A 15,713-nucleotide genomic window follows, 5' to 3' on the forward strand; every position below is an offset into this window, starting at 1 on the left:
TCACTGCATGCCCTCATGGCTCTCTGCTTTCTAAGTGATTCAAGTATTTCAAATATGGATTATTTATATCAGAAAACTTAGCAAAAAAAATATATGAACTTGTTAGATATATAACTGAGAATTCTAAGTTGGCAAAAAAAAAAAAGGAAATCATTAAATTAACTTTGATCAACCCTGCCAGGTAGAAACAAGGGAGTGGTAAGATGGAGTCAGAATAGACCTGGCCATTGTGAACGTCAACATTGAAGGCTTTGAGCCCCAACCAAATCCAGAAACACTGTAGGCATTTCTTTCGCCTTGTCGGGAAGGTGGGGGCTGAGGGGGTGTGGGATGTTCGTGCACAAGGTGACCCAACTCCCAGGTCACAGTTCAACTTAGGAAAAATGACCACAAACTTGTGGAAAAGATAAAACAGTGGGTCAGAGGTAAAGTCAAAATTGCCGACAAAGGGATGGCTCTTATCTGGACCAGAAGACTCTCCATGGGGACGGAGCTCCAGCTGGGGAAGGCAGCTGAGTGGGGAGGAGGGGGCAGTAGATTTGGGACTAAGGAATATGACAGAATTCACTGGAAAAAGAAGTCGAGGAGAAAAGGCCGGGCGATAGTAGGTTGGGATGCTGGGGTCACACTGGAGGATGTACAGAGGGGGAAATGAGATCTATGACAAAGCCATAGTCAGGGTCCTTTCCTTCCTCTCTAAGAAGAGTGGATGTGATTTGGGGCAGTCGGTGGTGGGGACTTAAAAGCAGTGAGCTGCGAGTGAGCTAGAGATAAGTAACTTCCGGAACATGCTGATAAGGGGAATCTCAGGGGTCTTGGAGCATAAAGGACACAGAGGAAAGGGCTCAGAGCAAAGCTATTTTAAGGACCCTTTGACTCATTCAAGCTATTTTCAACTCTAAGTTGATTTTCTAGTTCATCGAGAGGCATCTCCATGGCTAGGGCACACAGCGCAAGGCTAGGGGTGTCTAGTTACAGATTGTATCCCGTGCATAGACTCTTATCTGGAGATGGTCATTTCTCCATGCCTCAGCTTTCCCATCTACGAAAGTGGATGCTTCAAGTATGAAGAAGGTAAAAGTGCAGCCAAGCCACCAGTGGGGAGCAAGTATTCCCTAAGCACGAACTGTCCTATTTGCTCTTCAGATGCCACCAAATCTTGAGGAAGTCATTCTCTAGAATAAATGGATGAGAACGACATGGTTCTCTGGTACGTTTGGATGGTACAAGATAAAGCATCATAGCTGCATTGCCAACCTTATGAACTCTTACACAGCTTTCGGAGGCAAATGACTCAAACCCATCCCTACCACTGGATCTGCTGCTGCCATTTTTAGGTCTGCTAGGTTGTTTCCCAAACCCCCAGTCAACATCATCTATTCTCATGACTTCCCAAGGTCTTCTAGAAGCAATGCTAAATAGTCAAGTTAGAGACAAACCAGGAGTGTCATTTCCTCCTTGACTAATAAAAGCATAGAAGTGCTACCACCAATAGCCCAGACCTCATTCTCCCATTGGTGGGGTACAATTTGAAAAGCACCAGGGGGCATTTTCATGAAAGAGAAGGATGGTAGGGTACAGAGAGGATGAAGCTGTGGTAAGCTGGGCTTTGGAGAGTAAATTTCCCTGAAGCTCCGAAAAAGGTAAACATTGGTACTCAGCTGTTTACAGACTGAAGAGTTCAAGTTCTGCTGGGTAGGATATATAGGGACAAGCAGAGGAATGAAAAGGCCACAGACGCCAACTCTTGGCAGAGCCTGACCTAGGAGAGAGCAGCAGCCAGAGGGAACAAGGAAAGCTATGGAAGAACAAAGGGAGTGTACACAAGGGTGTGCAAGGGACACTTTCAGAAACACGTGGGGTTTGTTCTCAAGTTGCAGCCTTTGAAAACGCTACCTGTTGTTTGCTTGACTGAACGTTCAAAAGGCAGCGAAGTCTTTTAAGGTCTGAATAGTCCCTAGGAGAAAGAACAGCACAGTGTTAGCCCATAGAAAGATTCAGGAGAACAAGGTCGCATTACCAAGATGGCACAGCCCCTTGGAAGCCTGCCTCTGAAGGTAAGTGCCTGCATGCCAACCATTTCTTTCTAGAAGCTGAGTGTTTGAGCAAACGCTGCAACTCGGCAGTCAATTTTCTCAGGAAGCATTAAACCCATTCAACACTGCTACCCCCAGTGGATGACGTAAACGCTTGGTTACCTGGTGGTGGTCCCTTGCTGCTTTTTATCGGCTGATTTCTCTGTGGTCTTCACCTTTTTGTCTTGATCAGGCATTGTAAAACATCAATGCCTCAGAATCAACATCGCATTCCTTGCAAAGTAAAGGGAGACAGCTTTTAGTTGGGTTATGTGATCCAAAGGGTTCTCAGTTAAAACAGACAGAATTCATCCATGGTGTCTATTCGCACATGTAAAAGTTAATCACCGCAAGTAGTAAAATGAATGTTATTGACTCTTTCCCTTCAAAAGGTCTTTCTTAGATAGATTTAGGCCATGTCATCAGCCTGTATTTTCTGACACATGCTTGATTATAAGTATTCTGGACAATTTTTCACAAATATTATTCTGTATGTCAGTTAAAGCACCCTCTTTGGGATTTATGAAGTGTGCTGACTAAAAAATACTTGAAGCTTAGTTGATAGTAATTTTATGCAACCTCACTTGTCTTTCTCTAAGTATTCTGAATTATACAGCATGGGCTCACAGGAGTCCTCACCCACTCTGGGTCGTGTCCCCAAGTGTCTCTGAGAAAGCCATACCCACTCACAAGTAAACAGCCTGTGTCCCCATGTTGCCGTGCTTCCAGAAATCTTTATGAAGTTTTTTCACTTCGTTTTTTTGTTAATGTTTTAAAGACAAGGTCTCACTAACTATCTCTGAATGTCCTAGAACTTGCTATGTAGACCAGGCTGGCTTGATCTCATGGCAGCTCTACCACCTCCACCTTCCTAGTGCAGGGATTATAGATATGTGTTACCATGTCCAGCTTCAAGAATTACTATTTTTTTTTCCTGTTAAAGATTTATTTTCCTGAAGGGATTTTTTTTAAATTTATCTGTGTTTGTATACCTTCCTGAATTTGTACGTACTACATGTATGTAAGTGCCTGGGGAGGTGGAAGAAGGCTCCAGATAGCATGAAATTGAAGTAACGAGCGGTGTGAGCCCCCTGCTATAGATGACAAGAACTGAACCAGGGTCCTTTGCAAAACTAGTAAGTGTGGAAGCTGACATATGAACAATACATGGTAACTGCAGTGCAAACATGCACAGTTTATAACTTTCCTGACTATCCAGCAGGATGGTGGCCTGACTGGAAATACAGCCCCAACGGCATTTCAACACTCTGAGTTCAGCACCTTAATATTGTCGTGGTTACTTTTCCTAGTGTTATTTTTAATCCTACTTCTCCCCAACTCAAAAGATATGAGTTCACCAAAACACAGTTTGTTGACCTGTTTGCTTTTTAGTTGATTTCTCTTCTCAGCTCTTCTTGTTGTCATAACAGCAACAAAAGGATGAAGATGCTCAAGGCTTCCTGCTGTTGTTACAAAACACCTGACATAAGACAGCTTACATGCTGAAAGATTGTAGTTCACGGCTACAAAGATCCACAGTCCTCAGCCCTGATGCTTCCAGGGCCACCAGGAAGCAGAGAATCATGACGGTGAAGCATGTGAAAAGCTACTCACCACCTGATGGACAGGAGTCAGTGAGGGAGGGGACAAGAACCAGATATAGCCTTCCAAGTCAAGCCCCCTAGCTAATGACTTCGCTTCCAGGCCACACTTCCTATGCTGGAGACAGACCAGCATGCCATCTCTGCCCACTAAGGCTCATAGTCATCTCTGAGTGCAGACGTCATGTAAGCCACCTCCACGAGTCTCCTAACAGTTCCAACAGTATAGAAAAGTTCATAGCCAAAGTCTCCTCTGAAAGTCCAAGTCCACTGGCACCCGTGATGGAGGAGGGACATCTTTCTATCTGTTGTTTCATTGGTTAATTAATAAAGAAAACTGCTTGGCCTTTGATAGGACAGAAAATTAGGTAAGCGAAGTAGACAGAACAGAATGCTGGGACAAAGAAGCCGAGTCAGGCAGTCGCCATGATTCTCCCGCCAGACCCTCCCTGGTAAGCCACCAGCTCGTGGTGCTACACACCTTATTAGAAATGGGTTAAGCAAGATATGAGAATTAGCCAGTAAGGGCTAGAGCTAATGGGCCAAGCAGTGTTTAAAAGAATACAGTTTCCGTGTAATTATTTCGGGGCATAAGCTAGCCAGCGGTGTGGGAGCTGGGTGGGAACGCAGCCCGCAGCTCCTACTATGCACCCGTGAATCTCTACATCTCCCAAGAAAAGAGGCTCAGCTTTAAGAGGAAATGATACAAAATAGACATCCTCATTCCAAAATGGAAAAATAAGAGACTAGCAAAGAAAAGTTTAAAGTCAACAGAAAAAACATTAAATTTTGTAGCTCCAAAACCCAGGGTCCAAAACCCAGGGTGTATGAACTCCAACCAACCAACAGACCTTGCCATTTGCAGCCCACATACACTCTTTCGGGGCTGATACATTCACTGTTTGCCATGTTCCTCAATGGACATTCTATGTTCCTGGCATCTCCAATACTCTTGGGTCTCCAATGCCACTCGGGCATCCCTGTTTCAGGGGCTTCTCCCTTTAAAGATCTTTGCAGCCTCGGTGACCTTTCAACTCTTGCATTGTGTGTGTCTGCCAGAAGCAGCACCTCATAAATGACACCAAGGTCTGCCACCAGCTTTCCCGACAGGTAGGCCTCATTGGAATACTGTCACACTGGCCTCTAAGGACCTTGGCAGTTGAGTATGGTAAAATGAATATCCTGCAGTCGCCCTGGATATGCCCACAGGTGTTCTCTTCAGTTTTCATATGCTAGCCTGCATGTGAAGGGTCTTGCCAGCTCCTAAAGTTTTCGTGTGGCATCATTCCTTTGGCACCAAGGCAAAGTAATTGACATTATTTTCATGCTGTATTCTTTTCAGGAACCATGACTTCCTGAACTCCAAATTTCTTCACGCTTCCCTGTGATTACAAGTTTTTTTAAGTCTTTCTAATCTGCATATTTTCTTCCAATTCTCATTATAAATTTGGCTAACTGTGTCTGTCAATAGTTGCATCACACATAAATGTTGGGATAACTTTGCTTCCTACACCAGATTAATTAGTCCATACAAATTTTATATTTTAGTTTCATGTGTGTGTGTGTGTGTGTGTGTGAAGTATGTGCATGTGTGTGAGGGTGCCAGAGGAGGCCAGAGGCATCAGATCTCCCTGGAACTGGAATTAGAGGTGATTATGAGACATGGGTGCTGGAAATCAAACTCAGGTCGTATTATGTTCTCTTTAGAGCTGAGTTATCTCTCACGCCTGGTCCATCACACTTCCACAAGGTCTAAGAATACAAACAATAATAGACAATAGTCTCCAGTCCAGTTCCCGATGGAATCCATGTTCTTATTGGAGTCTCATGACTATGGCCTTTACTATCTAGCTTCCTGTCAGTGTTTTGAGATCCCTCCAGAATAACCATTACGCTTAGTTTTCATTTAATGACTTCTCTACTCCACCTGTACCATTTTCCCAACTCCTCCCACAAACTGATTCCTACAAACCAAAGGGTTTAAATATCACATGGTCATGTTTAGTGCCAACAACAGCCCTGCAGTTCTTGTACCACTTTCGGTGCTCGTCAGACTTTCCACTGTGACAAAATTCCTGAAGGAGAGTGCGGGAGTTTGAACGTCATTGGCCCCTAAGCTCATACAAAGCAGCACTAGTGGGGGAGGGACTCTGTTGAGGTATGCTTGCCATTGTTGGAGGAAGTGTGCCACTGCGGAGGAGGGCTTTGAAGTCTCATATATGCTCAAGCCCAGTGACTCAATTCACTTCGTGTTGCCTGCTGACCAAGGTGTAGAACTTTTAGCTCCAGTACCATCTGCCTGCATGCCGCCATGTCCCACCATGATGATAATAGATGAAGGCTCTGGAACCTGAAGTCAGCCCAGTAAATGTTTTCCTTTCCAAGAATTGCTGTGGTCATGGTGTCTCTTCACAGCAAGAGAAACCCTAAGACAGAAAGGTTTATTTTTGCCCACTATCTCAGAGGTTTCCATCCATTATTCTATTACCCCTCTGCTTCTGGGGTGGGGGCAGAACATCATAGGGATGGGCTACTCACTTCACAGAAAGGAAGCAAAGACAAGTAAGAGAAGAGGACCAGTCATAACCTTCAGATCCATTCCTTTTATGACCTGCTTTCTCCATCTCTACCCCGCTTCCTAGAGTTCCAAACACTTCCCACCACAGTCTTACCAGTTTGCATGAACAGAAGAGCTCATATCAAAACTCAAATGAATCAATATCATAGGAAATAGAAAATTGGATATCATGTTGGTTTAATTAAATTGGATATCTCCAAATTCTGATTTTTTTTGTATGCCACAATTAGATTTCAGTGTGTTATTCAGGCCTGAACAATAAACCATGTGCTATTGTCTTAGAATTGCACACTTCAAAGTATAGGAAAATCCAGAGATGTTTAGAGGCAAAGGATTGACAATTGATGGGTGTTTCATTGCAACAGACTCTAGAGAAACTGATTGCTTTGAAATGCACACAGTATATTGACTTTAAAAAATTATTTTTCCAAGATAGTTATCATATTTGTGGCAAACAATTGATCTGGGATCAAGATTTAGAGGCCAAGGCTTTCGTCATGGATGCATAGCAAGAAACAAGACACAATGAACACTTTAGAACTTAGCTAGGATATAACATCATTAATTAATTAATCTAACCAATAGTTGCTAAAAATTTACACTGTCTAACCTCAGTTTGAAGTTGACGATGCTAAAAGAGGCAGGTGTACAATTCTACTATAAGCAAAGAAAACCCACTCATGAGCTTTAGGACACGTCTGTGATTGCTAAAGTAGAAAATACGTTTAACGTATGTATTGGTGTGCTGGTTAGTTTTTTTTTTTTCCCTAGCAACATGACACAACCTAGAGTCATTTTGGAAGTGGGAACCTCAACTGAGAAAATCCCTCCATCAGATCTGAGTCTGTGAGGCATTTTCCTAATTAATGATACATGTGGGGAGGACCAGCTCACTGTGGGAGGTGCCAGCCCTGGGCTGATGGTCCTGGATGGTATAAAAAAACAAGTCATAGGAAGCAAGTCAGTAAGCAGCGTTCCTCCACGGACTCTGTATCAGCTCCTGCCTCCAGGTTCCTGTCTTGAGTTCCCGTCCTGACCTCACTTAGCAATGGACCCTGATAGGGATTTGTAAGATGAGACAAACCCTTTCCTCCCCAAGTTGCTTTTGGTTTCGATGTTTATCACAGTGATAGAAAGCAAAGTTAATACAATTACCATGAAAGAAAGAAATAGAAATCATGAAGAATGAACTGAAAATTAGGGTAGAAAAACCGAAGACCCTACCTACCTTTTGTATAAGATATTTAAACGTGCCTCAAGTCAAGAATCTAATTTTGCCTTCTCTCCATCAACATCTCAGAGTTTCCCCTACACCCCAAGCGCTGAGGGAGACCTACGCTCCCCACACTACAGTCCTCAGCTTTCCTGCTGCTACAGCCTGGTTGACCAAGAGGGCCCAGTTTTGTGGGGTTCATCCACTTGTTTTGTTTTTAACAAGAACTTCAGTTTAGGTGTCTTCCTGTTGACCAAGCATTATAATCTGTGCCTGCAGAGGCCAAGGGTGCTAGGAAGACTCCATCCTAGAATCTGACATAGAGGAGGCCGAGGGCAGTCTTTTGAGTAGAGACATAGTTGGTAAAGCCGCTGAGGAAAATATACCGAGTTATATAAAATCTACGAACCATTATGCTCTGGGTCTGATTGTTTTCTTTTTCTCCTCACCCCTGCATCTGACATAACATTTACATGTGACATATAGTAGGGTTATAATACCTAAAATTAAAATAACCAGGAGCATGGTATGGCTTAAAGAAGTAAAGGCAGGGTCAGGCAATGGTGACACACACTTTTAATTTCAGAACTCGGGAGGCAGAGGCAGGCAGACCTCTGTGAGTTCAAGGCTAGCCTACAGAATGAGCTCTAGGACAGCCAGTGTTACACAGAGAAACCCTTTCTCATAAGCAAACAAACAAAGTAGTAAAGGTAGCAGATGAGGAAAGTGTGCACGCATTCTGATGAACGAAATGGGAACTTCGAGGATAAGGATGTGGAGGTCCTGGTGCCTAATGGGGGTGGGAGCAATGGCTTTCTCTGAAATTAAAATGTATCTGTATGTGAGTGATTCCATTTATTATCCTATTCCATTACTCCATGGCTAACTAACACGGCTAAGGAGGAATTTACCTGGCTTAATTCAAACAAATCATAGAACTCAAATGAACTGCACTAAGAAACAGAAGGAAGAGCTAAATTAGTCTCAAGTAGAGCAGGGAATCCCTTGATATAGAGCACACACACACACACACACACACACACACACACAATGGTCCCCTTCTTCAACCCCATATCTGGATTTGGTCAGTAAGCCTTGACTACTTTTCTACTAGATACGGTTCATGCTCACCAGTTTCTTTCTAATCTCATCACCAAGACTCAGTGCAAGCTTACATCATGGCTCCTCACTCCAGTGACTGCTCCCTCCCAGCAAATGAAATGAAGCATCTGAGATGAGATGAAGCAAATGAAACATTGCTTTCTCCTCTCTTAGTGAGGTGCTGCTTGCGATCCAAGGCCCTGCCTCACCAGCCAGCTGCTGCTCACACTGGGCCCTGAACCTGCTTCTCCAGAGACGTGTCTCCTGGATGCTCCAGGACATCCCCGGATATTAATGAAAAGTCCCAAGTAGAATATGAGTTCTAAGCGCCAAGGACAACTAGAGCATCATCATCTCGAGATGGGGGAACATAATGAAATACACCAGCAGATGAAAACAGGGCCCTGGCTGATACAGCGATTACAGGGCTGGCGTGGTGCAGTCTCTTTACAGAGAAAACATGACCGCTATGTTAAATATGGGCGACCTCACGTGTCCTTACAGCACAAAAGGATTTCATAAAGAAAAGATGCCAAGTGTAGCATGCATGTAGCAGTCTGTGCAGGCCAGTCTCCACCTCCGGGGGTTACATGTTTGAGAAGGTGACTCCCTCGGGTTAGATTTCCTAACCGGACATGACAGAAATGGTGACGGATGAGGTCTAGAGTCTCCTAGATTCATTTTCCCAGCCACGCTTTTCAAATTAATTAACCCCAAACACCGGCAAAGTACGAAGAACACAAAGCGGCCATTTCCTGGTAGCCCAGGCTTGGTTTGCTCTGCCTGGAGTTAATTTTAGTTTAATTTTCATAGGAAGGTCTTCCTTTCCAAATCATTTTGTCACTCTGAGTCTCATGGTGGTTTTGAACCTAGAATTTAGGTTCCATTAAAAATAATTCCAATATCAAGATTTAATAAGCTCTTGATCTCAACGACTGTCACTGTTACTGTTAACCAAGTTTAGCGGACACAAGAAAAAGTGTGGCATCATGATTCAAATAATTCAGGTGTAGGGGCTCAGGGCTGCAATCCTAACCCTTGGGAGGCTGGAAACTGTGATCACTGTGAACTGGAGTCCAGCCTGGGCTCTACAGTAAGTCTGGGGGCAGCCTAGTCGATATAGCAAGATCCTGCTTCAAATAAACTAAAGAAGTAATTTTTAAAAAATAAGGAATTATTTGACAAGTGAGAAGCACTCCCATTTCATTCAGAGTTAACACTCATGCTTTTCATCTGCTTTTTAGAAACTCTTGATCTATATTAGGTCTGAATGAGTATGTTAAAGTCTACTTTCTACTATACCGAGCCTAACTATGCTGTCTCCCTTATCCTGATGCTCTGTTTCCCCCACTCATTTGCCTCTGTGCCCTATGCAGAACTTAACACAAATAGTCAACGCTTGCTATTCCTAGGAAACCAGTAGTCGAAGAATTTGTTATAACCACCCCATTTTACAGGTAAGGAAACTTACATACCAAAAGATTAAGAAATTGCCAAAGCTTGCCCTATCTAGCAGGCTGGGATTTCCTGGTTCAAGTGTCTCTAGCTGCAGGCACTACTCTGCTATTCCCCACAACAACCAAAGTTAGGGCCTGCGGGGTTTTGATTTTCTTTCCATTTTCCTCCCCTCCCCTTTTTGTGACAGTCTCCCCAGGTTGCCAGGCTAACCCCACACTCTCTAGGCTCTTCTTCCCTGGCCCCCACCCCAAAGCTGTGATTACAGGCATATGTATGTCCCTACACCAGGCTCTTCTCTCCCTCCCCTATGCCCCACCCATCTCATTCTTTCTGAGACAAGCTAATTTTTCAGCTCAGTTGTGTTGTGAAACACCTACTTAACATTCGCAAGGCAGAGGCAAGGAAACCAGGGGTACAAAGTGAGCTTTGGCTACAGGAGACCTGTGATAAAGGAAGAAAGGCAAGGGCAGGGGAGGAAAGAACTAGCTAGGAGCTTGTTGATAAAGCACACTATGTCTGCGCAGGTGTTCCAGAAGGGACTCTCCCCGAATGTCTGCAGTACCATCCCATTGGCTGGAGGCCATCACTGAGCACAGCAACCGCCACCTCATGCATGCAACGTGGAAGACCACGTCAGGCCCCAGCCGCTCATGTCCCTGCTATCCTGATAGGGATATCGGGAAGGACTCTTCCCTGAACCCTGACCCTCCTGCCAAGCATATGGTTCAGACAACCAGAAAAGTAACGGATATGCGCAACCTTGGCTCAAACTTCTGATCCTCCTGCCTCCTCATCTTCCTATTTGCTGGCAGTATAGGTGGGTGCTCTTGGGCCAGCAGAATGTGTTGGCTTTTTTTTTTCACTGCCTGTTTAAATGGGCTTCTAGGGTGCTCTGCACCTTTACATCTCCGATCTGAGCCTCAGGGCCTGGCTGGTTCTGACAGAGTCACATTTTGGACTCTTGGTCCATCTCTTACACCCTTTACTGGTTGCACATTATTTGACTATCAGTGGGCCTGACCCTGGACTCTTTAGTAAGTAGTCACCGAGTTAATGAGTCTCTTCTAGCATCGGAGCTGAGGCCACACACCAAGCAGTCTGATGATGAGATGGTATCCTGGAAACTACTCTTGACTACATCAAGCATGTCATTTTATCCTCTGTGAACTGATCGTGGATATTTTACAACTGCTGCTTTCACTCCTTTCAAATGCATGGGAACTGCATGTGTGTGTCACTAAGCCTGGAATCCGTTTAATATTGGAATGGTTTAAAGTAATTCAGCGAGGTAGGTGCCATTCTCATTATGTGCAGAGGTAAAAAGTTTAGGGGACACTGATTTTGTAGGCGGCAGAGAGTTAAAATGCTAAGTTGGATGGATCTCAGCTCTTGCAAACCATACTGCATTGTCTCTCTCTAATAATCTTAAATCACGCCATATGATTTTCATCAAAATTATTATGGCAAAAGATTGGGCATAAATTAAGAACTTCCAGACCTTTACAATGAAAGTAAAATCCCTAAACTAACATTCACTTCAGAGGATAGCTCTGACTTTTCCAGAAGTCATGAGAGTGTTCTGCGAAGCTGATTAACTTCTTAGGAGATTCATTCTTTATCGAGCACATACTAAGTGCACTTGCTAGGTGTTTGAGCTGGATGCTGAACCACGAATGAGTCAGTCTTCTCACACTTGTAGGCAGCAAAGCAATCAGGCAACACAGAGACAAGGACGAGGAAGTGCATGAACTGCCCTAGAGAGGTAGTCCATTCTCGGCACCGTGGGAACAGTTGAGACAGCCAGATGTCGCAATGCACCACGCTCTGTGAATAGCTAAGATGGAGTTGGTGTTGGCTAACCAAGGTCTGGAAAATAGAGAAGTAGGGGAGATGGGCTTCTAGTGGGAAGGGAAATATTCCTTGGCACTTAAAAAAAATAAAAGATAAGTTGGTCTAACAGTGGTGAGCAGGTGGATTGGATGAATAAGGATGGACCACAATCAATAATGCTGGAACATATATATTATAATCAGATAGATAGATGATAGATAGATAGATAGATAGATAGATAGATAGATAGATAGATAGATAGATGAAATCAAAGACTGGTGGAACCTGAGATAGCTTTGTGGAGATGATGTTTTTTGTTTTTTTAATAGAGGATGAGGTGGTGTCAAGGATGTGGTTTTGGGAATGTAGACAGTGGTAGCACCCATAGGAGTCCAAAGGTAGTAGGGTCTGGGGGTAGGGTTGCATTGAGGGAAGCTCACAACTGCAGCTGGGTGCTGGGCTCTGGCTGACAGGAGTTTTCTAGGCGACGGTGAAGACTTTCTTCCCACCTGTAACAGAAGTTACCTAAGGGGAGGTACTGAGGTGGAGGTGAGCAGAGCCCACCCTGTAGAAGGAAGGCAGGAGTGTGCTACTCACAAAGGAGATCTTAAGCCTCCAGAGGCATGAAAGCTGAGGGATACCAGCTCTGTTTACCCGCACCAGGCCCTTTGCTACTGGAAGCACCGCGCAACGCGAAACGCACCTCCCAACACGCTCTTCAGCACAAGCTTATCTACTTTGAGGAGGCACACTCTGGCCGACTGACCCCAAGGATGACATCGCCCCCTCGGGAAGGTCCTTGCAGATGGCCTCAGGGGAAGGGAGACTGTCCTGCCGCCTTGGGCACAAGGACATCCGCACCACTCACCGCGCAGGAGAGCGGCCCTCCTTCAGGCCAACCTCAAGTCATCTTCCTCATCCTGCTGCAGAAGCCGAGAGAACGCAAACCAGTTCCCTCCCAGACACCTGTTGGTTTTTCAGTCAATTCCTTTCCTGGCCCAGAGGGACTAAACCAATGCTCACACTTCTTCCACCACGGCCCCGGGCGCTCAGCCAATCAGGAATGACAACGCTGCAAGGTAGGGAGTAGCGCTATAGCAACGGATGACGCCTACCCTGCTACCTTAGCAACCAGAGAACGTACCGTGAAGCTCAGGGTGCGGGGACCTAAACTTGGTGTGCTGTATCTTATGGTCAGAAGGAGCTTGGAATCCAAAATAAACAAGGTTTACCTCAGGTGCTCCAAGAATTATCACGGACTGCAAATCAGTTCTCAAAGATTAAAGGGGGAAACGAAGCAGGGCACAGGCTCGGCTTCCTGTTTGGGGGTTGAGAAGGACCTGGAACTTGATTTGTGGGTCACGCCGCCTGCTTGGTACCTATCTTTTCGGTGCACAAAATTACTTCAAGATGCTACAGCACAAGTCTCAAGCATAAAATGCTAAGGCAACGCGTTTCCCAGATGCAAGAGCTCTCTATCAGACGCCTGTCACCAGGTCATTGGGTGGCTTTGAAAAGTCACACAACTTTTTTCGAGCGTCTGCAAAGCGTTTTTTGAAATAGAAATTCGAGTTGCAGTAAAATTGCCTGTAAAAAGGGACACCAGAGCTTTTGAAAGTACCAAACTGAGTGGTCGATTTTTTGGTGAGCACAAGTCATTTCATGGGCAGCCTGACAGCTAATGACAGAGAGATGGCAGAACCTACAGTGACTCTGTAGTATCAAGACACAAGGCTGCAGCTTTGCCTGTGCCCTCGGGTATAGGGAACCTACCCACTGAAGTCTTGGAATACTGGGGTTTGGGCAACTCAGTACTCGGGACATAGAAGTAAGAGGATCAGGAGTTTGTAGTCAGCCTAGGATCCCTGAGGCACTGCCTCAAAAAACATCAAAACAAAAATCAACACATAAAAATTTTAAAGTACAGTTCTGAACTGGAATTGAAAGCATGGGAGAGGAGATGTGAATTAAGGCAAACACAGCACTAAGTTGAAGGTGTAAAACCCTCGGTGCTAATTCTACCAAAGACAAGACAAAAGGCTATAAAGCTGGAGTAGAAAATAGTTCTGTAAACGAATTACCAAACAGGGAGTCAAAGGGACTAGCTGAAGACGGACTTGTCTTTAGTGGGATTCCCAATGTGTTTCCTTCCCACCTTTCTACCTCTCCAGAAGGTAAGTGTGAAATTAATACTTTGACCCACCCTGACGATTCATGAATGTTTGTTCCATCAAAGACAGCATGGCACTCTGGCTCTGGAAGACAGGTGATTATCTCCAAACATGGAAGGGTGCAGCGCGAACTGTGTAATATGCACCTGTGACCCTCCAGAGGCTAAGGCCCCAATGTAAGGACCCAGGATGTGTGATGTGCACCCATGACTCTGTAAGAGACAAGCTAGAGCAGTTTGGTGCACCCTGCTATGCAGCTCCATCTTAGGACACTTGCCCATTTTTTGTTTTTATTTCTTTCCTTTACTATCTTGAAATGAATGTCTAAACTACATAAGGTATAAATGTATTGAGTCCTAATTATAGCCTAAAATAACCAGACTGGAGAGATGGCTCAGTGGTTAAGAACACTTGCTCCTCTTGCAGGGGATAGGAGTTCAGTTCCCAACATGGACATCAGTTTACAACCGCCTGAAATTCCAGCTCTGGGGCATCTGACACTCTTTCTTCTGGTCTCAGTGGGCACTTGCACACATACACACACACACTAAAACATAAAACTAAAAGAAAATAAAGGGAAATGTAACCTACAACAAGATATTTAGGATCAATTCAAGACAAAACTGCATTATAAACTTTCTGAAAATATCAGGTGTGTCCAACCTGTGGCCCACAGGCCATGAGCACTGCAGAATTGACATTCAGTACAGTCCAATACAAAATAGTAAACTTACAATATTATGAAAAGAAAATTTCGGGCGTGTTTTGGTGGGGCAGGGTAACTTGATACTTGATTGTATGGTCCTCAAATATGTACTTGGTAGATAACATAGTGTCCCAATATCAAATGTTTGAACACCCTTTCAAGATCCATGGCCTATTAAAAGGTCGGTCGGTCGGTCGGTCTGTCTGTCTGTCTGTCTCTCTCTCTCTCTCTCTCACACACACACACACACACACACACACACACACACACACACGGGAAGATTACACTGATCCTGAAGTCGTCGTAGACCTTTAGATGGGCTTTGAAAGAAAAGCAAAAGCAGAAAACATTTTGCAAACACAGGAAACATCTCCGTTGCAAGCACAAGAATAGCAGGCCCACCATGAGGAGAGCAAGCTCAAGCTCAGAGCAGACAGCAGCAACACCACTTAAACAGCCTGAGAGAGGAACGCCTTCCTGGTAAACAGCGGTAACAACAGGCCTGTATGGTAATGTAAAGTATCTCTCAACTCTAACAGAATGCTCCAAAGCTATAGACATTTGTCTTCATCTCACTCCCACGGCTTAACAAATTTACAAGATGGCTCAAGGCTCTCTGCATGGAAAACAGGAGCAAAGTGTTACATGCAACGGGAAAACAATCCAAATCAAAACAAAATTAGCCGAAAGAGAACAGGCCTTGAGCAGAAAGGTCAGTGTTATCAGGAAAAGATAACTAACACAGCACATAGTACAAGCTTCTAGGTTTGGAACCGAAGGAAAAACTAGACCTGTTTTTGAAAGAAATTACCTTCAACATTCCCTAACTATAAAAATGTCAACATAAAACCATGTTATTTCTCCTTCTCCTCTTCTTTTGTCTTTCTCTTCTATATGAAGGACTGGGAAGCAGGAAGCAGAAGCCACTACTTTCCCTTCCTCCCTGTTCCCAGGGTAAGCAGAAAAAGACCTGTAGCTTC

At 44.4% G+C, this 15,713-nt stretch overlaps 1 protein-coding gene across 1 annotated transcript in view; it reads right to left on the reverse strand.

Moving 5' to 3' along the window:
- The window catches only part of Nek10 (NIMA related kinase 10), a 181,546-nt gene extending 168,702 nt beyond the window's left edge, over positions 1-12,844 (reverse strand). The window contains exons 1-3 of the mRNA XM_057769925.1: positions 12,725-12,844; positions 2,199-2,309; positions 1,897-1,957 (exon numbers count right to left, since the gene is read on the reverse strand). Of these exons, the coding sequence (XP_057625908.1) occupies positions 1,897-1,957; positions 2,199-2,272 (135 nt within the window). The 5' untranslated portion in view covers positions 2,273-2,309; positions 12,725-12,844. The remainder of the gene's footprint in view (positions 1-1,896; positions 1,958-2,198; positions 2,310-12,724) is intronic.
- Positions 12,845-15,713: the final 2,869 nt, after the last annotated feature.

Source organism: Chionomys nivalis, chromosome 5 (genome assembly GCF_950005125.1).
Source record: "Chionomys nivalis chromosome 5, mChiNiv1.1, whole genome shotgun sequence".
In the NCBI taxonomy this organism is placed as follows: Eukaryota; Metazoa; Chordata; class Mammalia; order Rodentia; family Cricetidae; genus Chionomys; species Chionomys nivalis.